Raw genomic sequence first — 24806 nt, 5'->3', positions numbered from 1 at the left:
AAGGAGAACCGAGTGGCTCTATTTTCTCCACCTCCACTCAGTTTTAGGAACCAGTGTCACTGGGAGCACAGGCTCTTTTTCAGCTTCTCCGGGCACTCGCCCCTCCCCCCAACCTCTGCCCCCTCCTCACCCCCACTCCTCCGCTCTAGGATGAGGGGAGCCTGTCCACTTCTCCCTCCCCCACCTTCTGCAAGGCTCCCCTCCTTCCTTTCGCTGTCATCCTCCTTTCCTCTTCTCTCCCTCCCATCCTCCCTCCTTCCCACCCCCTTCCCCGTCCCTGCCTGCCTCCTCCTTGCCTTGCCTTCTCGGGGCTGACTTCGGGCCAGCAGAGGAAGGCTGTCTCCACCCACCTCGCACACTCTGCCGTCTCCTTTAAAAGCCGAAGCAGCTGAAAGGGTGGTAACTTCTCCTCCCGCCAGCCTGGGCTCTCGGCCCCGCCAAGCTCCCGGGCCCAGCCCAGCCCAGCCCTGAGCCCAGCCCAGCCTAGCTCCGGCCACCTCGCCTTTCCCGGCTCCCTACGGGGAGGGATCCCCTTCACGCCCGCACAACGCTGCAGGACCTCACTGATTTGCTATTCGAAAAGAATTGGGTTTTCCTCGCAAAATAAAAAGAGCCCAGGCCGGCGTGCAGGGGCGAAGCCAGCCGGGGGCCGCCGCAGCACAGCGCAGCGCAGCGCAGCCCAGCCCGGCGCTCGCCGGAGCCGCCCGGACTAGGAGCAGCAAACGGCACGCGGGCACCGAGTCCACCTGTGCCCGCCCGAGGGAGCGTCCCGACAGAGGCGCAGCGAGGCTCCGACTCCCCCAACCGGGACCTCGGCTCCTCCAAGCCCCCAAGGCTGCAACCCGGCTCCGAGTGCCGCCCAACCTAGTCCAAAGGCGCAGGGGGGTGCCAAGGAAGGGGACTGGCCGCTGGGGAACACCCAACTTTGGAAAAGTTTCCGGGGGGCTCTGGCCCGTCGATTTCCCCCCTCTCCAAACGCAGGCTCTGTGAGGTTTTTGCCCCTGTCCCCCCCGCCCCAAATCCTGCGGTTAATCTAAGCCTGGGGGACAGGAGATTTGTCCTCCCCTGCCTGTCTCGGAGACTTCCCACAGGCGTGCCCTTTTACCAGGGGTCGGGAGAACCAGAGCCCGCGGCCTTTCGCAAACAGCCCCCTACTCTCTCCCCACCCACACCCGGGGGGACGGTGGATGCGCGCTCCGGCTCGGGATCCGCCCGGGTAGCGCCCCCAGGCCGCCCCGAGCGCCGGCGCCGGCGGCTGCAGGAGAAGTACACCGCCAAAGCTGCCCCAGGCTCGCCGGGAGCCCCGGGGGCCATGCGGGTGAGTGGTCCCGGGGGCGGCGGCGGCATCAGCGGGAAGAGCCCCAGCGCCTGAGCCGGTGGGAGCCAACGCGAGCCGAACCGAGCGCTAGCGCGCACACCCTGGCCTGGAAGAGGGCACGGAGGCGCCCTCCGCTCCGCCCCAGTGTCCGGAGCCCCGCGGGGCCGGCGGCGTCGGGATGAATTACTGGGCGCTGCTCCTGTCTCTCTGCTACCTGCGGCTGGTCAGCACCGAGGTAAGTGGTAATGGCCAGCAAGGGCGGATTCCTTCTGGCCCTCATCTGCAGCTCTTGCCCCCCTCGCCCCCTCCTTTCCTTCTGCCGAGGCCACAGAACTTCCCAACCCAGTGGTCCCCATGCTAAGCGGGGCAAGGATTCGAGGGCACCGAAAGAGAACGAGCAGGGCTGGCGTGGGGGCTGGGGAGCAGACAGGGCTGTGCCGGCAGATAACCTGCGGTGTGCTGAGGGTTAATCTCAGCCCGCAGATCTGAAGTTGGGTCGGGCATCTGAGTTGCATCTTGCCTTTCCTTCCTTCCCGGCGGCGCCCCCCCTCCCCACCCCCCCTCCCCCGCTCCTCGGCAACAACAGGTCAGAAAAAATAAACAAGTCCTTTTCTTAGGTGGGGGAGGGGGGAATCGAGGGCTGTATCCTTCCTCCCACCCCAAACCCTTCGGGCAGGCGGGGAGGGGGCAGCATTTGCGCTGCAGCTGCTCCCCTCTTAGGGCCCCTACCTGCGCCCTTTGGGAGAAGGGTCTTAGGGTTTGGGAGGGTCACTGTCCAGTTCAGTCAGACTCTTAGGAACCCAGGCAAGGGCGGGCGGGCGCCCGGAGAATCGAGGTGCCGCTGGGCTGTGGGAACGGAGTGGGGCGCAGTCTAAGCCCCGCCCCAGTGAGGTAGGTGGGGAGGGGGTGCGGTTCGAGCTGCGCCGCCAGGAGCCACGGAGCTGTCCGCCCGCATGCACTGATGCATGGCGAGATCGCGGAGATTTGCCGAACCCCGGGGAGCCAGGGAGGAGGGAGAGGGGAGGACAGCGGCGGGGGAGGGGGCGCGTCTATCTCCGAGGCATTCAGACAGGCCCCCGCCCCCCACCCCAGGCTGAGGCGAGAGTGCGGCGGAGGCCTGGCCTGTACCTGCGCCTCACCGCCGGCAGCCCGGCGGCCCGCCGGGTCAGGGCCCGCAGTGGGGAACGCGCGCCGGTTGCGGCCAATGTTTAGCCGCAGGGGAGGCGGGCCACTGGAACGTCGGCCGAGAAAGCAGATCAGGTCGGATTACTTTTTTTTTCCTCTTCACGCTGTAGAGAGTTGGCCAGTCTGTGGGGAATCCAGGTGGGAAAGGGGCGGGGCGGGCGGGCGCGAGGAGCCCAGGAGGGGATCGGGGCGCGCAAGCCGGCTCCCGGGCCTCCAGCTCCCGCAGAAGCCCGCGCCGGTGCAGCGCGCTCCTGCCGCATGCCCCAGAGGAGGGGGCGGCTGCGCCGCGGGGTGAGGAGGGGGCGCTGGCCGCGGCGGCGGGGCGGGGCGTGGGAGAGGGACGTGGGGGCGGAGGCTGGGAGGGGAGGTCGGGCAGCAGCCTGCCCATGCTGCTTGGACCTCAGAGTGGCCGTAGCCGCCGCGGTCTCCTTTTGTTCTCCCAGTTCCTCCCGGAGCCCCACCCTGGGCAGCACCGGGGCAGCTGCAGCAGAAGGGCCCCCTTCTCTCCTTTCACATCCCCACCCCCGGGTGCGGTCCGACCCGCAGCTACCCGGCGGAAGGGGCCCGCTCCTTAGGCAGCGGGTGCCAGGGACGCCCCCAACCCGCTTCCTTACCCCAAGCCTGCCAGGTGGGCCCTGGGCCTGGCCACGCATGTCGTCGTGCCCCCCTCCCCCCATCCGCCGAGCCCACGACAGCTGCTGCCAGTGCTGTGCGCCCGGCTCTCTGCGGCCCCCCGCATCCCCAGAACGGGCATGAGGCCCCACTTCCTCCACCAGCCTTGGGCGAGGGCAGTCGATGAGGCGACCGAGGAGCTTCGGCACCCACCAACAGGTGGCCCCGGCCCGGGCCACCTGGTTATGAGGGCAACCCAGAGCTTCCGCCTTCTCCATCACCCGTGGCTGTCTGCCCTGCTTTCCAGGGAAGGGGAGGGTCCTTCTGCAGTTTCTCCCTCCTGGCCCTGCCCGCGGGGAGGAGGGGGATGCGTGAAGCTCCGCCGGGCCTTGGCAGCCTGGAGACTCCAGGATTCTCATTCCCCAGTTCTGTGACTCTGGGCCAGGCAGCAGCTCCAGTCCACTCTTCCTCCATTGGCAAATGGGGATGAAGAGGCATCATGGCGGAGCCCTGCTGGGGTCGAGTCAGGAGAGATGCTCATTTGACGGCTCCTGACCGCGAGGTACCAGGCAGTCACTATCGCTGTCCTCGGCTGGGCTTGGTGATGGCAGTGCAGGGCCAAGTAGGTCTTGGGCTCAGGAAGACTTGCCTCCTAACCTCCCTGAGACTCAGTTTCCTCATGTGCCAAATGAGAAATTTGGACTAAAGTCCGGCCCAGGTGCTACCATGCCGTTTTGTTTTTAATCAGTCCTCCCATTCCCAGGCTGCCAGTGTAAAGCCAGGCCAGGATGCTGGGACACTGCCCTGGTCAGCGGCCTGGGTCCCTTTCTCTGGGCCTGCCCCTTAGAGCAGGGTGACCTTGGGTAAGTCACTGCTGCCTGCTCCTCCTGCTTGCCGCTTCTCTAAAATGAGGGGCTGTCCCAGATGATCTCAGAGTGCTGACTTTCATTCTGTGATTTGGGTGCTCCCTAGAAGCAGCATGGGCAGAGACGACCCAGGGCTCCTAGGAGCTGGCTGCCTTGCACATGGGGCCTGTCTTTGCCCCTGGTTCTGCTTTTTATTTTTAAAATGAGCTCATCCCGTCTGGGCTGGGAAGTCTGAAGGGCTGTTTGATGCCCTGACAGGGCTTTCCCCAGTTCTCTCTGTTATGAGCTGCCTACATCTCCCTCCCAAAGCCTAACCCCCATCTTAGACTGTCCATGCCCACACCCCGGGGGAATGCCCACTTGGAGGGCACTCTGTCCACTCTCCAGAGGTGCACACAGGCTCGGGGTCACCCCACCCCAGTCACGGCAAACCTAGGATTGGGCATTTGGGGCTTCTGCCTTTACCAGGCCCCCAGGTGTGATGGGGGGCATCTTTCTCTGTAAGATGTGGCTAGCCGTGTAGGAAGCAGATGGGAGAAACCGAGGGCAGGGAGGGGAAGGAAGCTCTCGGGGAATCTGAGTGTGGTGTGTCTTGTCATCAGCTGATGCCAGCACTTGGGAGCATGACTACAGCCCTCATGTGACTGGGCTTAGCACCCTTTTGGGTCACAGAAACCCAGAGCAGGAAGGGACCTCAGGGGCCCTCCCATATCCCACAAGAAGGCCTCCTAGCACATCCTTCAAGCCAAAGCTTGAGGATCTTCAGGGAGGGGGACCCTTCCCTCCTGGGCATGACTTTGATTGTTGGAAAGTTTTCCCAAATATTCTTCCACGCCTTGCTCCTGGGGCCAGCAGAGCAAAACGGATCCCTCTGTCAGGACACTTGGAGTCAGCCATCAAGTGCTCCCTTTCCTCACCCTAATCCATCCTACCCTCCTCACCCCCAATCTTCTCTTATTCAGGCAAAAGATCCTTCGTTCTTCCAACAGAGGGCCGGACACCCCGTGTCCAGGATGTGCCTTGGATGTGTTCTTTCTCTTTTTTTCTTTTAAACACTATTTTATTTGGTCATTTTCAAACATTATTCATTGGAAAAAAAGATCATTTTCTTTTCTTCCCCCCCTCCCGCCACTCCCCTTTCTCTTAACGAAGCCTAAGATTGCATCCAATGAGCTTTTTCTTGGTTTTCTTGACTGTTGACAGTGGTAAAGAAGGAGGAGGTCCTTGGGGCATCCAGACCCTGGTGTTTGGTTGAGTTCTGGATTAAGGGATCTGCCCTGAGAAGGGGGAGAACATCACCCCATCCCTAGGAGTTTGGTGCCTGCTAGAATCATGGGTCCCCCTGCTCCTCAGAGGGAAGAGAGTGGTGGGGACCTGCTCCTGGCAGCCAGAGGAGGAGGAGGAGGAGGAACACATAAACTAAAAAAACAACTTCACCTCCTGTCTTAGAATCAATACATGCCATGTATTGATTCTAAGGCAGAAGAGCCACCAGACCTGGGCAATAGGGATTAAGTGACTTGCCCAAGGTCTCACAGCTGGGAAGATTGAGGCCAGATTTGAACCCAGGACCTTCCATCTCTAGGCCTGGCTCTCAATTCACTGAGCCACTCAGCTGCCCCACACAGACACCTTTTGAATAGAGGAAATAAGGGAAGTTTAAAGGCTTCTTTGGAAAGACTGATGTATGGGAGCATCCCATCAGGATGTGGGCTGGCCAATAGCTCCCATGGGTGCTAAGGGACTCCATGAGGAAGCTGGCTGGACTGAGAAGCTGCCCAGCTAGGAGAATGGAGGCAGCCTGCTTAGGTAGGCTGTCAGGATTGAGTACAGCCTCACTCCACCCAAAGGAAGAAACAAGCGTATCTTCTTTCTTTTTCAATGTTTTATTGTATCATCTTTTACGTGGCTTCCCAATGACTAGTCCCACCCCTGCCCTTCGCCATGGCAACCCTCCCTTATACTAGGATCCAAACAAGCTGGTCCCTTCTTCCAGGCAGTACCTGGTGGCCTCCTAGCTGCCGAGGAGATTGGAGCATCTTGTGAAAGGGCTCAGAGGGTACAGTGACCCAGCCTCGGGGGTAGAGAGCCAGGAGCCTGGAGAGTGGTGGAAGGGTCAGGAAGGGACTGCCCAGGCTGCTGTCCCAGAGACGCCCGAGAGTGGTACCAGAAGTTTAGAGGTGGATGGACCTTGGAGATTCTGCTCCCATTTCATTGGTGAGGAAAAGGACCAGAGAGGGAGGGCCTTGACTTTGCCGTACCCTGACTCTGAGTAAGTAGGGACTGGGCCGATTTCCAGCAGTTGTACCATGCTGTTGTCTGAGGAGGACACAGGAGCTAGAGCTGAGAAGGAAAGGGAGGGAGGGGGGCTGCCTTTGGGGGCCATGATTCTATTCAACAAGCATTTATTAAACACCTTCTGTGTGCATGCAAGTTTATTTTTGCATCCCTTCTGGGCCGAGTGCAATCTCTGGAAAACAAGTGCTTGAAAGATGTTTGCAAGGCTTTAGGTAAGGAGGGCGGAAAACGAGGATTAACAAAATACAGGGGCAGCTAGGCAGCACGGAGAATAGACAGCCAGGCCTGGAGTCCGAGGTCCTGGGTTCAAATGTGACCTCAGACACTTCCTAGCTGTGGGACTCTAGGCAAGTCTCAACCTCTTTTTCCTAGCCTTTGTCCTTCGGTCTTAGAGCTGTTACTAAAACAAAATAAGGGTCTAAAACAAAAAAGGCTCTTCCCCCTCTAGGAGTTTGCAGCCTAATGGGGTCCAGCAACATTTGCCCAGGCCACTTAAGGGAAAGGAAGGATGTGTTTGGGCAGAGGAGCCCCAGGCCGTGTCCTGAGGTTTCTGGAGGGAGATGAGGGATTTCCCCTCTCTCTCCCAGTAGGCGGTGCCCTGGGTGACTTGACACGACAAGCTCCCATGGGGGAGAGCCACGGGCGTCCCGCCCAGCTCTGGTGCCCCAGGGGTGGAGGGAGAAGCAGCCGCAGTGTGTGGCTTTGGCTCCTGGTGCCCGGGAGGTGGGTGGGGGATCAGGTCTCTTTGATGGGGCGGATCCGCTTCTGAGGGAGGTAATTAACCTGCCCTGATCCATGTGGCCTCTCTGTCATCTTCAGGGAGGAGAGAGCTGTTTAGCTTGGCCCAGGTGACTGGCTCGGCCTCAGCTACCTGCCTGTGTACCTGCCTGCCCGCCTGCCCCACCCCTGCCCCTACCCTGGCCGCTACCCCAGGCCTGGGAGCAGGTAGAACCGTGTGATAACATCAGGGATTGGCACCCTGGACCCGGCCCCAAGTGCCACCCCTCTCTGCAGAGGGAGGGTGCTCTTCATCCCAGCTGTGCTAACAGTGTTAGTCAAATCACCAGCTGCTCTCAGGAAACCTGGGCTCCTGCCATCTTCCCCCTCCCAAGCCCAGCCAAGCCAAGCAGAACAAACTAGTCCCTGGTCCCCAGAGTGCTCTGGGAAGGCAGCGCAGTACAGTGGAAAGAGGGCAGGATTTGGAGGGTCTGAGTTCAAATCCCAATTCTGCCATTGACCACCTAGACCTCTTTTACCCCCACTCTGTGCCTTAGTTTTCTCTATAAGATGAGGTTGCATTAAGGGATGTCCATGGGACTTTCTTGCCTTCAGGAGATGATTTCATTTCATGTAGAAGTTGAGGCAGCCTGGCCTCTGGCCCTGGGTAAGTCCCTTCTTTCCCTTCTGGCTTCCTCCCCTGTAAGGAGAGGGGCTCAGGCTAGATGGCCTCTGCAGTGCCGTCCAGCTCCCAATCACCTTCCAGAGCCCTCAGCTTGGGAGGGCTGCCTCCCACTGGAGGCCCTCTTGGGGGGGCACACGGGCAACATCTGACACCTGGGGAGGTTGACTCTGCAGCATCTGCTCTCACCTCCCTGGTTATCCCCATCCTTAACAGCCTCGAGGGCTCCACTACCTGCCCCAGCGATGGTCCTTTAGCCTTCACTTGATTGAGGGAGAGAAGCCCCCAATGCTTCCCATGGCAGCCCCCCCTACTGTGAAGCAGCTTAATTCGACCTCCCCATATCTTATTTCCGCCTGTGTTTGGTCTTTAAGCCCTTACCTTCCATCTTGGAATCAGTACTATGTATTAGTTGCAAGGTAGAAGAGCTGGGCAGTGGTGGTTGAGTGACTTGCCCAGGGTCACCCAGCTAGGAAGTGTCTGGTGCCTGATTTGAACCTTGGACCTGTCCCATCTCCTAGCTTCTCAGTCTCTTGAGCCACCTGCCTGCCCCTCAGGGCAGTGCTTCAACATCCTCCCCTTCTTTGAGCTAAAGCTTCCCCACTTCCTTCAACTGATCCTTCCTTGGTAGCGTCATATGACTCTCTTCCTCATCCTGGAGGCCAGCTCATCAACATCCTGTCTAAAAGGTAGGCAGCAGAACTAACCCCAGGCCTCCTTTTATGGTCTGGTCAGGCTCAGCACTTGTTCTGGACTTCCCTTCGGCCTCTCATTAGAACCCAAGATCCAGTGGGCTTCTTTGGCCACCATGTCACCCTGTTGACTCATTGGCTGTGGTCCTCCATCTTTCATTCACAGGGGAGGTCATCCTTGTCCTCTTAGGCTTCTTCCTCTTTTTTTTTTATTTTCCCCAGACTGGCCTTCCCTGTCTTGACCAGGCTTAAGTACAGTGGCCACTCACTAGCTGCCCCCACTGCTAAACAGCGCCGAAGCTTGGACTTGCTCCCTTTTCCCCACCGGAGCTAGTTGGCAGCCCAGGGACCTCCCCTACTGCCCACCATCCTGGTGCCGGCCTTAGAGAGGACACCTGAATGATTTAAACCTGCCTGCAGCCCAGAACTCCTGAGCTCCAGAGATCCACCAGACTCGGCCCAGGAGGCCCGCTGGTGAGGACCCCAGATATGTGCCTTCTGTGTGAAACACCTCCAAAGAGGTAGTTCAGAGAGCATGTAGTATAAGGTAGCATACTCCAAGGGCCCCGATGGCACTAACAAGTTCAAATCCTGCTTCAGAAATTTATTAGCAAGCGGTGCGTGCTCACTTTTTTCTCATCTATAAAATGGGGACAATAATAGTTCTTGCCTCTTAAAATTGTAAGGGGGATGGTCTGTGGAGAGTGTTTTGTTAAACCTTAAAGTGGTCCACAAGTGAGCTGGTAGGAGCAGCAGCTGGACAGGACACAGGCCTGAAGAAGTCCAGGGTTTTGGTGGAGATGATCAGTCTTGGGAATTCAGGTCAGAGATCAGAAACGTGCAAAAGCCTTAGAACGGGGAATGTCAGAGCTGGGAGGGAGCTTAGAACAGGGAATGTCAGAGCTGGGAGGGAGCTTAGAACAGGGAATGTCAGAGCTGGGAGGGAGCTTAGAACAGGGAATGTCAGAGCTGGAAGAGAGCTTAGAACAGGGAATGTCAGAGCTGGGAGAGAGCTTAGAACAGGGAATGTCAGGGTTGGGAGGGAGCTTAGAACAGGGAATGTCAGAGCTGGGAGAGAGCTTAGAACAGGGAATGTCAGGGTTGGGAGGGAGCTTAGAACAGGGAATGTCAGAGCTGGGAGAGAGCTTAGAACAGGGAATGTCAGGGTTGGGAGGGAGCTTAGAACAGGGAATGTCAGGGTTGGGAGGGAGCTTAGAACAGGGAATGTCAGAGCTGGGAGAGAGCTTAGAACAGGGAATGTCAGGGTTGGGAGGGAGCTTAGAACAGGGAATGTCAGGGCTGGAAGGGGCCTTAGAACAGAATGTCAGAGCTGGGAGAGAGCTTAGAACAGGGAATGTCAGAGCTGGGAGGGGCCTTAGAACAGGGAATGTCAGAGCTGGGAGGGGCCTTAGAACAGGGAATGTCAGAGCTGGGAGGGGCCTTAGAACAGGGAATGTCAGAGCTGGGAGGGGCCTTAGAACAGGGAATGTCAGGGCTGGGAGGGAGCTTAGAACAGGGAATGTCAGAGCTGGGAGGGGCCTTAGAACAGGGAATGTCAGAGCTGGGAGGGGCCTTAGAACAGGGAATGTCAGAGCTGGGAGGGGCCTTAGAACAGGGAATGTCAGGGCTGGGAGGGAGCTTAGAACAGGGAATGTCAGAGCTGGGAGGGGCCTTAGAACAGGGAATGTCAGGGCTGGGAGGGAGCTTAGAACAGGGAATGTCAGAGCTGGGAGGGGCCTTAGAACAGGGAATGTCAGAGCTGGGAGGGATTTAAAAACCCATCCTATAGTCAGCAAGCATTTATTAAAGGTCTGCTATGTGCCAGGCACTCTGCTAAGCACTGGAGATTCAAAGGAAGCAAAAAACCACCCCTGCTCTGGAGGTCACACCTGAAATCTGACAAAGTGGTTCTATGGGGCTGCGGCTGGTGTGACCTAGAAAGGTATCTTGCCTACAATCCCTTTGGCAGTGCCCACAAAGGGGAAATCGCCTGTCCTGTGCCTGCTGCTTCAGGGTTAGGGGCAGGAGCCCGCTGGATCCCTCTGGTTCCCCTCCCCACCTCATGCCCCCCAGTCACGCTGCCAGGTAGCCGTCCAGGGGACAAAGGATACCTCGGTGGCCGAGTGGGCAGCCCTCGGCATCCCCTCCCCGCAGACCCCGCTTTGTAATAGCTGAGAATCCAAGGCCTGGCTGAGTTCCTGCCTCCCCAGGCCTCAAGTTCCCAGAGTCCTACCCTTTGCCCTGGCTCCCTTCCCTACCCCCACTGCAACCAAGTCATGGGAAAACAGCTCCTCCCTCCAGCCTTAACTAAACATCAGGAACCAAAGTCGGTCAACATTTACTCTGTGTCTACTCTGTGGGGTGGCTGGTCCCGAGTCCAGGGGGTGGGAAGGCAGAAAGGAAAGGCCTTGGGCATGGCCCCAGCCAGGTGCAGGGAAGGCTGGAGCTGTGACCTTGGGCCAGTCCCTTCCTGGGCCTCAGTGTCCTTATTGGTAGAAGGAGATAAGAACCCTTTCCAGCAAGCACTTTGAGCCCTTTAAGGATGGGGGCTGGGGCCCAACTCTGGGAAAGAGCATTTGAGTCTGGAGAGAGCTGGGTGTGAATCCCTGTCCGATTCTTACTGGAATGCTCAAACCACCCGCCAGCCTCCTCACAGGATCCAGGCAGATGCGGAGCTCTGGAAAAGGCTGGGGGGAGGCCAGCTCTTACAGTGAGGGAGGGAGATCGCCTCTAAGGTCCCTTACAGAACTATTATCTATAGAATTGGGAGGATCTGGGTTCAAGTTTCAGACACTTCCTGGCTGTGTGACCCTGGGCAAGTCATTTAACCACTCGCCCCCTCTTTCCTTGGAATTGGTACTAAGTAAGAATTTTTTAAAAAATTATCTGAGATCTTTTGGCTAAAAATATGGCTTTTTTTAACCCTTAACTTCTGTCTTAGAATCAGTACTATGCATTGGTTCCAAGGCAGAAGAGCGGTCAGGGCTAGGCAATGGGGGTGAAGTGACTTGCCCAGGGTCACACAGCTGGGAAGTGTCTGAGGTCAGATTTGAACCCAGAACCCACCATCTCTAGACCCGGCTCTCCATCCACTGAGCCACCCAGCTGCCCCCAAAATATGGCTTTACTGAAAGGTCTGAGTGAGCCCTGGAGGGATGCCCACCACTCTGCTTGGGCCCCGGTGAAATGGAGGTGCCTTCCATGGAGGAGATATTTGCTGAGCCGCCCGCCTCCCCGATCCTCTTTTCCCAGCAGTCTCATTAATCAGGCAGCTGAACGAGCAGCGCTGGGCTGCCCTCCTGGAAGCTGCTCCAGTTCAGCCAGCCCTCCCTTTGCCCTGCCTCCCCTCCCCCCACGGGGGACCTGGGGGCCGCCCCCACCCCGCCGAGGCTTGTGAAACCCGAATCCCCTGCGATGATGGGATACTGGCGAAGCCTTAGTGCAGGGTGGATGGCTTCCCTGGAGGAAGCTGGGCCATGGGTGGGGAGCGCTTCACCCCCTTATTCGGTTTCATGTGCTTCTGGGGAGAGGCCAGAGCCGTGCTCTGAAAATAGTCTTGGCCAGACACGGACATGGGAGGGTTTCCGGCTCGGGGTACCTGGGGAAAGGGCTCCCTTCCCAAGGGACTTTTTAATCCCTTACCTTAGAATCGTGACGGGTGCCAAGGCAGGCGATGGGGGCCAAGTGACTTACCCAGGGTCACTCCGCCAGGAACTCTGAGGCCAGGTCTGAAGCCAGGACTTCCCGTCTCTGGGCCTGGCTCTGCACTGAGCCCCCAGCCCCAGCCTGCATTTTCAGTTGCCTAGCCCTGACCATGGAGCCAATATAGTCATGATTCTAGGAGGGAAGGGAAGGGGTACTGCATGCGAAGCATGTATTGAGTGATGGGAAGTAAGAGGGAAACACAGGGGCGTTTGTGGGATTTGGTGAGGAGACTCCTGCTCTCCCTGGACCTTCTTCCCTGGGAATGGCAGGGCTCCTCGCGGAGCTGCTTCACACCCTCATTTCCTTACTCTTGGATGTTGGTGGTCCTGGGCCCATCCTAGGGGCAGCCACGTGGCCCCATCATGGAACCCCCATTGCCTAGCCCTTGCCACGCTTCTGCCTCGGAACCCCTACCAAGCCTGAAGGGAAAGGTTCTAAAAACATAAGAGGTGGCTTCTGGGCCAAAGGAGTCTATGCAAAGGCAAATAGGAGGGCTTCCTGAAGGAGGCAGCCCTGAGCTGAGCCTTGAAGAGGAAGAGCAGGTCCATTCCAGACCCAGGGCTGGGCTGGGGTCACTAGGATAGAGCTCAGGAGCCGCTGACCTTAGGTGTTCTCTGCCAACCTTCTCATTGTACAAATGGGGAAACTGAGGCCAAGGAAGTGACTCCTTCATCAGGGTCTCGCCACTGGTAAATGGCAGAGCCTGGACCTGAGCTCTGGTCCTGCTTTCTGCGGTCAGAGCCGTCTTCCCTGCCCTGGTGCCCCCCCTGGGCCACTGGCCCGGCATCTGGGGGGGGGGAGGCCGGTACCCATCCTGCTCCCTAGCTCACCTCCTGGTCTGTGTCTTTGCCTGGCAGGGGGACCCCATTCCAGAGGAGATCTATGAGCTGCTCAGTCAGCCCTCGCTGCGCTCCATCAGTGACCTCCAGCACCTGCTTCGGATAGACTCCGTAGGTAAATCCAGTCTGCCTGAGCATCCCGCCTCTCCCTTCCCCTCCTCGCCCCTGCTGGTGACCAGAGTGCCTAGCTCAGGGTGGCAGGGCCACTGCTGGACCAGGAACCCATCATCCAACCATCCCTCATTTAGACTCCATGCCGGGGGGCGGCTGGGTGGCCCAGTGGAGGGAGAGCCAGGTTTAGAGATGGGAAATCCTAGGTCCCAGTCCGGCCTCAGACACTCCCAGCTGGGTGACCCTGGGCCAGTCACTTCACCCCCATGGCCTAGCCCTCGAACCAAGACATAGGATTGATCTGAAGACAGAAGGGGAGGGTTAAAAAAAATCCACGTGACCTTGGACAAGTCCTTTCCCTTACTTCATCTGTAAAGGGAGGAAGACTTAGTGTTTCTTCCAACCCATGATCCCCAGAGTTCACAGTGCCTCAGAGCCTGCCCAGCTGTGCCCAGTGGGCCCCTGGGTCCCAGGCACTGTGACAAGAGAAGCCCACCTCCATGTAGGAGAGGTAGAAGAGGAGCCAGTCTTGGGTTGAGAGGGAAGGGTGCCCGGCTAGAAGGGTGGCCACAGGGTTGACCGTGTGGCCCTGGGTAAGTCACTGCCCCTCTCTTCTGTACCTTAGCCAAGGGATCCGTGCCCCAGATGTGTCGGGAAGCTGGTGAGGGCTCCCGAGAGGTCTCTCGGGGACACCTGCCCCAGCCAGGGCCCAGACCTCGGGCACGTGCTCTCTGGCACACACGTGCCAGGGCCAGCGGGCGGGGGCAGGAATATATTTATAAACTCTTCAGGTCTTCAGGGCAAATTCCATTCTCTTCTAACCCCCCCTCGGCGTCCCCTCCCCCAGCTCTCCTAGGGTTTTGTCTGTGGTGGCCTTGTGATCCTTGCCGAGACACTATCTATGGGGGAACAGAATTTCCTCCCTTTGTTCCCTCTACCAGTCGGCCCATTGGCGTCCTCTCAAAGGCATTCTCGCTCCCTTTCAAACTGGCCCGCTCTTGGGAGGAGCAGCAGGGAGAGCGGGAGGGGGCACCAGCTGTGTTCACCTATTGTTTGCTCCCCACCCTCAGCCGGAGCCCTTCCAGCCTCCCTTCCAGCCTCCCTTCCAGCCTCCCTTCCAGCCTCCCTTCCAGCCTCCCTTCCAGCCTCCCTTCCAGCCTCCCTTCCAGCCTCCCTTCCAGCCTCCCTTCCAGCCTCCCAGCCTCCCCACTGCCCACCCGCCCACCAGCCCCATGGCAAGAGCACATTTGTCTCGAGGCAACCATGTTTTTTCCTAGTTGACTTCTAAAGGCATCTTTCCTTCCCCTCCATCCATCCCTCCTTCTACCTCCTCCCCCAGTGAAATTCCAAAGAAGGGAGGGGGAAAATGAAAGGAGACAGCAGGGTGGGGACAGACAGACAGACACTGTCTTGGGACTAATTAGGAGGACGGAAATGAATCCAGCAAGACATTTTCTAAACTGGATTCCCCTGAGAGAGCCTCTCATCTTGGCCTCAAGGGACCTGGCTAGCTGGGGCTCTGAGCAGACACACATGGCCGGAGGAGGAGGGAAAGGAGAGCTGGGAAGAGTGGGAGGGGGCCAGGAAGCCCAGAATCAGAGCTCCAAGGGACCTTGGAGGTCATCTGGTTTGGCCTACCTGGCTCCCTCCTTTTCCAGAGGCCCAGAGGAGAGGGGTGGCTTGCCTATTGCCACCAAATATGAAGCCTCAGTGCAGCTTTTGAACCCAGATCACCTCCAGGGGAGCATGTAAGAGGAATTGGATTTAGGGTCCCACCTCTCACATGATTTGCCTACATATATCCCTTCTGAGAAATAAATGGTTGGTGTGTGTCTGAGGTTCCCTCTAGCCCCTAATCCTTGAAGCCCTCCTTGACAACGATCATCTGTAAAATGGGGATAATACTTCCCTCCCAAGGTTGTTGCAAGGATAAAAAGTTAGACTATATTTCACCCAGTGTCCATAAGCACTATGTATAATAACGTGAGCTATTTTTATTAGTCAGCCAATAATTTATTAAGTTCTGAGCTGGGGACTGGAGAGACCAAAAAAATAAAATAGTGCCTGCCCTCAGGGAGCTTCTGTTCTATGGTGAAATATATGCATAAAGCTCTGAACTTGTAACTCAAAAGTCTTGAGTTCAAATCATGTCTCTGATGCTTAGACCCTATGTGACAGGAGACAAAGTTAGGTAACCTTGCTGTGTCCTTATCTTTAAAGAGAAGAGGGTTTGGAGGCCAGCAGGTAGCTCAATGGATAGAGAGCCAGACCTGGAGATAGAGAGCCAGAGTCCTGGATTCAAATGTGGCTCAGACATTTCCTAGCTATGTGACCCTGGGCAAGTCACTTAATCCCCATTGCCTAGCCCTTGCCACTCCTCTGCCTTGGAACCAATATACAATATTGATTCTAAGATGGAAGGTAAGGACTTAAAAGGAAAAAAAAGGTTGGAGTTGCGGGTTGACTCTAGGCCCCTCTGAATGCTTCTTGGAGGTGGCACTTGGGTCTTTAAAGGGAAGGAGAGATTCCAGGCATTCTTCAGGACTCCATTGAGGTTCTCCATTCATTGTAGGAGCTGGGATTTAGCAGATGAAGTCCCAGTGAATCTTCCAGGTCTAGCCACCACAGAAGTGAGCAGGTGGTCCATGGCAGGAACCTGCCTGGGGCAGGAGGGCAGTGTCCCAGCTTGGGAAATCAGTCAATTTCGTCCTCTCCTCCAAGTCTCAGGAAGGCAGGAAGCCTTGGAGACACCCAGGTCCTGTGGAGCTGAGCCTCAGACTACCTCTGTAAAATGGGAGCAGTGGCCCTTGTCATTCCATGGAGGTGCTTCATTGGCTCTAAGGCGCTGAGGAAGGCGGGTGCCCCCCGTTGGGTCTTTTAGGTTTCTGGCCCCCTCAGTGGCGGAGTGCTCTCCCCGAAAGAACAGAATGAGCCACAGGCTTGACCTACTGAGCTCACTAGCTCTAGAGCCTTCCCTCCATCTCGGGGACACAAGCACCAGTCCTCGTCACTGATGCCCAGGCCAGGCCTTGCTGGGAAGGCCCTCTGCTGGGAGAAATCTCCCTCCAAACACAGCCAGTCCCCCCACCCAACTCCCCCCTGGGGATTCTGGGAATTTCTCCATTCAGCACTTCCTGTGGGAAAGCAGGGGTGACTGGGGGCACTAGAAACAACAGACTGCTCAGGGTCCTTGCACCAGCCTGGCCTGGGGGACCGGAGGTTTCACTTACAGTAGCAGAGGGGAAGGGCTATATTTAACTCGATTTCTATGGGTTCTGGCCAAAAATGTGACTCTGACAAGAGGGTGGGGTTGGCGGCCCCAGGGGAAGAAGGCTTGACTCTACCAATGTGCCTCCACCCCCTCTCAGACTTCCTCCCAAGACTCCCTCTCCCCCCACCCTCCCATGCTCCCATTTAGGGATAGGAAATCATCCTGGACAGAAGAGGACCTTGGCATTCTAGCTCCAGAGCTGGAAGGGACCTGGGAAACCATCCAGTCCAACTCTTACATTGGGCAGATACGGAGGGGGAAAGCGGTTTGTTCATAGTCACTCAGGTAGCCAGCGGCACCCACCCCACCGGTGTGTTCTCTATTCCCCCACAAGGCATCGGTTGTACCTGATGGTACCACCTAAATGAGGGAAAGAGAGGATCGAGGTTCTTGGGCCTCCTCTTCCCTCCCTTAAACCCAACAGCCCCCTGGCTCTCATTCTGGGTCTAGGAGCCCAAGTATCTGAACGGTTCTTCTCTTGCAGAGGAAGATGTGGCAGAAGTGGAGCTGAATTTGACTCGGGTGAATTTCCCGAGCGAGCCGGTAGTCCTCTCCCGGGAAAGGAGGAACTTAGGTAAGGAGGAAATGGTGGTCTCCTGAAGCCACCCAAATGGTTTACTCACTCCCTGAAAGCTTGGTTGAGTCAGAAGTCATTCTATTCCTTCCTGGGGAGTCAAAGGACCTGGATTTGAATCCGAGCCCCGCCACTCACTCATTGGGGGACCTCCACTGGGTCCCTCTCCTTTCCTGGCCCTTGGTCTTCTCATCTCTAAAGAAAAATGAAGGGATTGGCCATCTTGGATTTCTGAAGGCCCTCCTTTTTGAAATCTGATCCAATGATCTCATGAGAGGCGGATGGGGGCTATCTTCCCTTTGAGAGCCAGTCGGGAAGACCTGGGTCCTAATTCTACTTCCTTTCCTTTCTAACTGGTTGTTGCCAGCTAGGCAGAGTGCTCCTCTGTGTGCCTCAGTTTCCCTATCTGTATGATGAAGGGTTTGGACTAAATGACTAATGTCTATCTTGCTAGCTCCATTTCAATGGGTTCTAAGCCCATCATGCCATTAGGCTCTCACTGAGGCCTTGGGTACTCTTGCCAGCCTTTCCACTATACTATGGGGTGGTAAGGATAAGTTTGAACTGAGCTGTGTCTCCCTGGACAAGTCACTTCCCTCATCTGGGTGTGAGCTTCCTCCTCAATGAAGTGAGGCCGCTGGGCCCCAAGGGTGCTCTTGGAGACCCAGGAGGACCCTGTATCACAGCGCTCATTCCTCTCCCCTAGCTGCAGTGACTGTGGCTGAGCCAGCCATGATTGCTGAGTGCAAGACGAGGACCGAGGTGTTTGAGATCTCCCGGCGCCTCATCGACCGCACCAACGCCAACTTCCTGGTGTGGCCGCCTTGCGTGGAGGTGCAGCGCTGTTCCGGCTGCTGCAACAACCGCAATGTCCAGTGCCGCCCTACCCAGGTGCAGCTGCGCCACGTACAGGTGTGTGCCAATGGCCGCTCCCTCTTCCTTCTCTGGGAAGAAAGGACCCTGCACAAAGAAACACGGAGCACCAGGGCCAATTGTTGACAAGGGGGCACAGTGGATAGAGAGCCAGAGACTGGAGATCCTGGGTTCAAATATGGCCTCAGACACTTACTAGCTGTGTAGCCCTGGGCAAGTCAGTTTACTCCATTTGCTTAGTCCTTGGCCTTTGGTCAAGACAAATAGTATGGGATTAAAAATGAAAAAATAGGAGACTGATCCTAAGGTCCTCTATCTCCAAATCCTATGATCATTGAGAATTCCAGGGGATGGGGGCTCATTGGGTTCAAATAGGCCCTTAGCAGATGAGGGATTATGTCAACATTAGCTTCTATTATTGTTCTGAGAAGGGAAAGGAACAGGAGAAATCCTCATCCCCTCACCAAGATCAAATGCTTGTCTTGGAATCAGTCCTGGGTTTTGGCTCCAAGACAGAAGAGTGGTAAGGGCTCGGCAATGGAGGTTAAGGGACTTGCCCAGGGTCACACAGCTGGGAAGTTTCTGAGGCCAGATTCGAACCCCAGACCTCCCATCTCTCGGCCCAGCTATCTATCCACTGAGCCATTTAGTTGCCCCCAAATATTTTAAGCCCTTATCTTCTGTCTTAAAATTGATATTAAATATTGGCTCCAAAGCAGAAGAGTGTTAAGGGCTAAACAACTGGGGTTAAGTGACTTGACCAGAATCACATAGGCAGAAAGTGGCTGTGGCCACATTTGAATCCATGACCTCACATCTCTAGACCTGGCTTTCTATCCACTGAGCCACCTAGCTGCCCTCAGCTAGGCCCTAGGGGTGCTAAAATGTAATCCTAGTCCTTATCTTCAAGGGGTTTCCATTCTCTTGATAGAGAAGACCATGTATACAAAAAGTCAGTACAAAATAATTTGGGGGAGCATTAGCAACTTGGGGGAGAATCACAATAGGCTTCCTGGAGGTATCTGAGCTGAGCTATGAAGGAAGCTGGGGATTCTATCCTCTTCCTCGTTCTCTTCCTCCTTGATTTTCCTGATTCCTACCACTTCCAGACTTGTCCAAACTGTTTCACTTTCCTTGTTACAAGGGAACTCAGTGGGTGTCAGTGATGCTTGAGTAGCTCCATGCCCCCTGCACCCTTAACCCCAGTGTCCCTCTGTCCTGTTCAACCCCTGCATCATCCTCACCCAACTGGACATGCTCACCAGCTGGAGTGTTCTCTGGAACATCCATTCCCTTCTCCCTGATGGATTTCCTCTCCAGTCAGCTGGAAACAGACACTTGACAGCTGACCAAACTCCCTCCCTCACTTCCTCCCAGACAGCCACCTGTCCCATCCGTCAGCCCCACAGTCAACCCCTGTGAGCTTGGCTGCCACTTTAGGGATCACAGGAGTGCGGATGCCCACCATCTCTGATTTAGCCCCTCAGAGATGGAAATGCCTTTTTCTCATCTTTGGGGGGCTGCTGAGCAAGTCTAGGTGGATGGAAAAAATAGAGAGGGGAGATTAGGCTCTGAGGAAGGCAAAAATGGTCAACGTTGGTAGATATCAAGTCTGCTCTGCTCTGTTCTTATTTCCATCGATCTCCTTCAGGTCAGGAAGATTGAAATTGTACGGAAGAAGCCAACCTTTAAGAAGGCAACAGTGACCTTGGAGGACCACTTGGCCTGCAAGTGTGAAACCATAGTAGCTCCTCGGAGCTCTGGGAGCCCCCAGGGACACAGAGGTACTGAGCTTTTTCCCTGCAGAAGTCAGGACAGTGGCCAGAAGGGGAGTCCCTAATGATTTTTTCTTTTTCTTCCTTCCTCCCTCCCTCCCTCCCTTCTTCCCTTCCTTCCTTCCTTCCTTCCTTCCTTCCTTCCTTCCTTCCTTCCTTTCTTCCTTTCCTCTTCCATTCATTTTATTCCTCTCTTCCTCCCTCTTTCTTTCTCTTCCATCTTAGAATCAATACTCTGTTCTAAGGCACAAGGGCAGTAAGGGCTAGATTGTGGAAATTAAGTGATTTGCCCAGGGTCACACAGCTAGTGTCTGGTCAAATTTGAACCCAGGATCTCCTGTCTCCCATCTAAAGAACCCAGGCTCTATCCACTGAGCCACCAAGCTGCCCCTGGTTCTTTTTCATGCGTGCAGCCCTATCATGTAGCTCAACACCTAGCATACTGTAGATGTCTTGAAAATGCCTATGGAATTGAATGAAATGAAGAAAAGAGCTGATCAGGCCATCTCCCCTGCCCTTTCTTCAACAGGGACACTTTTAGTCTAGAAAGACACCACCCTCTGTGTGTGTGTGTGTGTGTGTGTGTGTGTGTGTGTGTGTGTGTGTGTGTGTGTGTGTGTTCTTGAAAGTTTCTTAAAATAAATTTGACATTTTTTATTTTTACATCACGTACATTTCCCAGTGTATGCCTCTTCTCTTTCAGAGAGTATCTTGGATAACAAAAAAGAAAAATGGGGCATCGAGGGAGCACAGTAGATAAAGAGTTCCAGGCTTGGAGTCAGAAGGACCTGGGTTCAAATCTGACTTCCTTGCTGTGTGACCTTGAGCAAGTCACTTAGCCTCACTTGTCTATCCCTTGCCACTCTTGTGTCTTAGAACTGGTACTAAGGCAGAGAGGTAAAGGTTTAAGGGGGGAAAACCCCCCAGCAAAATGGGCTCATTGAGAAATCTGACATCTATAGTATTCCACACCCAGAGTCTTCTACTTCTGCAAAGAAGGATGCTTTCTCATATTCTTTGTGGTCATTAGAGTCCTTAGCATTCAGTCTTCATTGTTTGGTGTTTGGTGGTTTTTCTTTCCTACATTCCTGCCAGTGTATGTTTATGTGTATGATTTTTCTGGTTCACGTAAGTCTCCCTGTGCTTCTCTGGAGGCTTCCTATTAAATGTTTCTTAAGCGTAAGCATTCATAGACCATTATATTCCTTCACTGTTCTGGCCACTTTCCAATCTCTGGGCATTTTCTTGGTTTGCTACCACAAAAAGGGCTGCTGTAACTCCCATTCTCCGCTTTTATCATCTTTGCCAGTGTGCTGGCTTTGAGGTGGAACATTATAGTGTTAATTTGCATTTGTCTTTTTGTTCATAGTGTGAGAATTGTTTGTTCACATCCTTTGATCATTTATATTTCGGGGAATGGCTTTGGTCCTTGTATATTTCCATTAATTGCCTAAATATTTTATATATCAGACTCTTATCAAAGTTACTTTATACAAAGATTTCTTTTGAGTCATCTGCTTTCCTTCTTGGCCTAGTTGCATTAATTTTGTTCATGTAAAAGCTTTTCAAATCTACTTAATTAAAAATAGCCATTTTTATCTTTTGTAATCCATCTCTATCCCCATGTTTTTATTTATTTTTAAAGCCCTTGCCCTCCATCTTAGAGTCATACAAAGTATTGTTTGCTCAGCAGAATGGTAAGGGGTGGGCAATGGGGGTTAAGTGACTTGCCCAGGGTCACACAGTTTGGAAGTGTCTGAAGCCAATGAACCTAAGATCTCTCATCTTCAGGCCTAGCTCTTTATCCTCTGAGCCACCCAGCTGCCCCCACACACTTTAAACATTTTTTTCCTTCCAACTTCAGCTAATGAAAGATGCCTGATCTGACCTTTAAAATTCAGGGCATGATGCAGAGTGTAAGATCTTGGTCTAACCCTCATTTCTGCCAGATTGTCCTTCCATTTTCCTGGAAATTTGAGATACTTTCCTGTGCTAGAATTTGTGTTTTGGAAATTGATTTATAAATTATGTCTGATTCTCTGGAGTGTGTAGAGTTACTTCCTCACTCCCTTTGACCTGAGTAGAGTGGCAGGTTTTTTTCTCTGTCTTCTGAACAGGTGGACCCACCCCAAACAAGGTGACAGTGCGGAGGGTTCGGATACGGCGGCCGCCCAAAGGGAAGCACCGAAAGTTCAAGCACACCCATGACAAGACGGCCCTGAAGGAGAGCCTCGGAGCATAGGGGCACCCTCCAGGGAGAGCATGATGGGCAGGTAATGGGAAATGATGTGGAACAGGACCCCCCCCCCCCATCCCATGGTCTTCTGCACCTGACCCTGTTGACTCTTGGGATAATCCCTGACCAAAGCAGATGGTAAAGTGGAAGATCTGGAGTCAGAGGCTCAGATTCAAATCCCAACCCTGCCACTAACTCCCTGTGTGACTTTGGGCCAGTCACTTCCCCTCTGTGGAACCTCAGTTTTCTCTTCTGTGAGAAGGATGAATTGATCACAGTCCTAATGGTCAAATGGTCCTCTGAAGCTCCATCCTCAGATCCCATCCCACGTCTCCCCCACAAGGCCTCCAAATAGCCGTAGATCCATGACCTCTCCACAGCCATCCCTATACCCTAGTCCCCACTCTCATCCCCTCAATGTCCCCAGAGGGCTCTGTTTTACAAGGCACCCCCTCCTTGGTCCCTCGGCCCTACAGCTCTTCCAATCTAGCCTCCTGGCTTTTTCAGGAGTGCCAGCCCCACCAAGCTTCCCCCGGAATTTGTGCCTCAGGGACCTGTGTGCCCCCCTCTTCTGCCTAATATCTTCCACTCGATCTGAGCTTTGGGGCTGATGTGGCTCAAAGGTGGGATCATAAATGATGGGCTCATGATCTAATGCAAGAGCGGTGTGACCCTGGGCAAGTCACTTTACCTCTATGGCCAAGCTCTTGCTGCCCTTCTGCCCTGGAACCGTAAGGGTTTAAAAAAATCTCTCCGGAGACCTTTTGTGGAAATGAGGCTGAGGAGAGGTCATATGGGGGGTACGACAGTCAAAATCTATCTACTGTAGACACGTTTTCCATGCAGTGGAAGGAAGGCTCCCGGCTCAGAGGACCTGACTGGGTGACCAGAGTGGGCTTGGCTGGGGAGCCTGGTTACCCGCGCACTGACTGGGGTCTCCTCTGCTTGGTTTCCAGGTTTATTTAATGTATTTCTTGTATTGCCCCCATGGGGTTCTTGGAGTGAGAATATCGTTCTTGTCCGTCCGTCTCGGATGGCAAATGGTGCTTCCCCCGCCCCACGGCCCGCAGTGGATCTCCTGTCCCTCCCAGCTCGGCGGCACCCCGGCTCGCACCCTTCGCGTCCAGCAGCGCCTGGGCCCGGCAAAGGCCCTGCACCCCGACCCCCACCCTCCCCACTGGCAGTGAAGGTCCTGGTGGAGAGCAAAGGGAGAACAGGGCACCTTCGGCGAGAGGGGCCTCTCCATTTCCTCCTGGAGGCCTGGCCCGGGTGACGGACGGGACACCCCCGGTGGGGGCCCGCAAGCATCGGACCACCAGGCCAGATTTGGCCCCCGAGGAGTGTCGGCTCGAGGGTCCCGGCTGCAGGCAAGAACCTTCTTCCCGGCCAGCACCCGGGGAGCGGCACTGAGCTGGACGAGGCCGTCGCTCCCCGCGCCCTGCCCATCCCCTGCTCGCTTATTTCACTTTTTATGCACATAGTTTCTTCTGAAGCGGGTTTTGCCGAGGGAGAGCAGCCCGGGGCCGATAGTGCCAATGGGGGGCTCGCCTCCTGCTCCTCAGAGCACCGTCTCAGGTGGGCTGGAGACTGTCCTGTTGAGGGAAGCGGGGCCCAGTCTGCTTATTTCCTTGTCCTGCCTTTCATCACTCCCCGTCCCCTCCTCCCTTCTTCCCTGTCATTTTCCTACACTAAGCTCAGCCCCCACAAGAACCCAGGGGGGAATGGGGGGAGCAAAGGCATCCTGAAGGCCCAGACTCCTTAAGCATGTATGGCACAATGGAGTCTGGACTCGGGCTTCTGCCATTATCATGTCCGCCCCCATCCTCATCCCAACCCTGTGCCCTTAGTCAAGTCCTTTCCCTCTCCAGGCCTCAGTTTCCCCATCTGTAAGATGAAGGGGTTGGAGTAGATGATCTCTAAGGTTCCTTCAACTCTCAAAAAAATCTAATGATCCTAAGTACAGTCCGCCCCAGAGCCTTCTTGGCTCTACCTATTTGAGCCTCCTTTGGGGGCCCCCTAAGGAAGGGCACCTTGGGAAAGAAGAAGGTCCAAAAGGGATCTCACTTGCAGTTCCCAGAGGCTTCGGAGCCTTGGAGGAAACCACCCCTCTGGCTTCTCCCAGGGCCAGCTTTCTGGGTCTCTCGGGGGGAAGGAAGGGGTTGGGATGGCTCGTTTGGGGGTCCCCAGGCTTCCCTTCCCACCTTCTGCAGCTCTTCCCTACTCTGAAATCCGCTTCCTTCAGTTTGTAAAGTTGGTGATTATATTTTTTTTGGCTTTTCTTTTATTTTTTAAATGTAAAATTAATTTATATTCTGTATTTAAAGTAAAAAAACCAAACCATATGAAACAAAAGCAAATGAACCCACCTGTTTGGTCTCTGTCTGTCACCTTTGTAGAAGTTTTCTCTTCCCTCTCCCACCATCCCTTCATCAGTGCCTTCCCTTCCCCAAATAGCCCTTTGCTCTGGGCCCCCACACAAGGTTGCTCTTGACCTTTGGGTTGTAGTCCCCAAGGGAGAGTTCTGGATTTGAATCCGAGCTATGAAAGTTGGGATAATTCACTTTATTGTTTGGGCTTCAGTTTCCTCATCTATAAAATGATGGTATTGGACTGGCTTATCTCTAAAGATTTTCCCAGTTCTAAATGTTATACAAGGTGGTACGGCCTGGCAGAAAAATACTGGACCTGGAAGATCCGAGTTCAAGTCCAACCTTGATACTTACACCTCAGTTGGGCTCCTGGGAAGGTGCTTTCCCTACATTCTATGCCAGGGTCTGGTGGGAGGCATCTGGGATGTAGGGCTGGCAAGGAGCCCAAGGTTAGAACCTTTCCCGTATTGAACGTGGGAGTTAATTAGGAGTCGGAGGACACAGGTTTTAGTTATTTTTTTCCTGCTCAGGATCTTTTTGTTGTATTTTTTCAAACTATTTGTCCGTGTTTCCATGATTCATTTTCTCTCCCTCCCCCATGGAGCTGACAAGCAATTCCACCGGGCTGTGCAAATGTTGTCACTTATACCCATTTCCACATAATTCGTGTTTTGAGGTCCCAC

At 55.0% G+C, this 24806-nt stretch overlaps 1 protein-coding gene across 1 annotated transcript; it reads left to right on the top strand.

The window, feature by feature from the left end:
- Positions 1-332: 332 nt before the first annotated feature.
- Positions 333-24115, top strand: PDGFB (platelet derived growth factor subunit B). The gene is made up of 7 exons (XM_007503186.3): positions 333-1553; positions 12933-13029; positions 16781-16870; positions 17577-17782; positions 19395-19527; positions 21636-21791; positions 22711-24115. The coding sequence occupies exons 1-6, from the start codon at positions 1497-1499 to the stop codon at positions 21758-21760; spliced, it is 708 nt and encodes a 235-aa protein (XP_007503248.1). The 5' UTR covers positions 333-1496; the 3' UTR covers positions 21761-21791; positions 22711-24115.
- Positions 24116-24806: the final 691 nt, after the last annotated feature.

This window comes from Monodelphis domestica, chromosome 5 (assembly GCF_027887165.1).
Source record: "Monodelphis domestica isolate mMonDom1 chromosome 5, mMonDom1.pri, whole genome shotgun sequence".
NCBI lineage: Eukaryota > Metazoa > Chordata > Mammalia > Didelphimorphia > Didelphidae > Monodelphis > Monodelphis domestica.
Note: the sequence above shows the minus strand (reverse complement) of the source record. Positions and strands in the feature narration are given on the sequence as shown.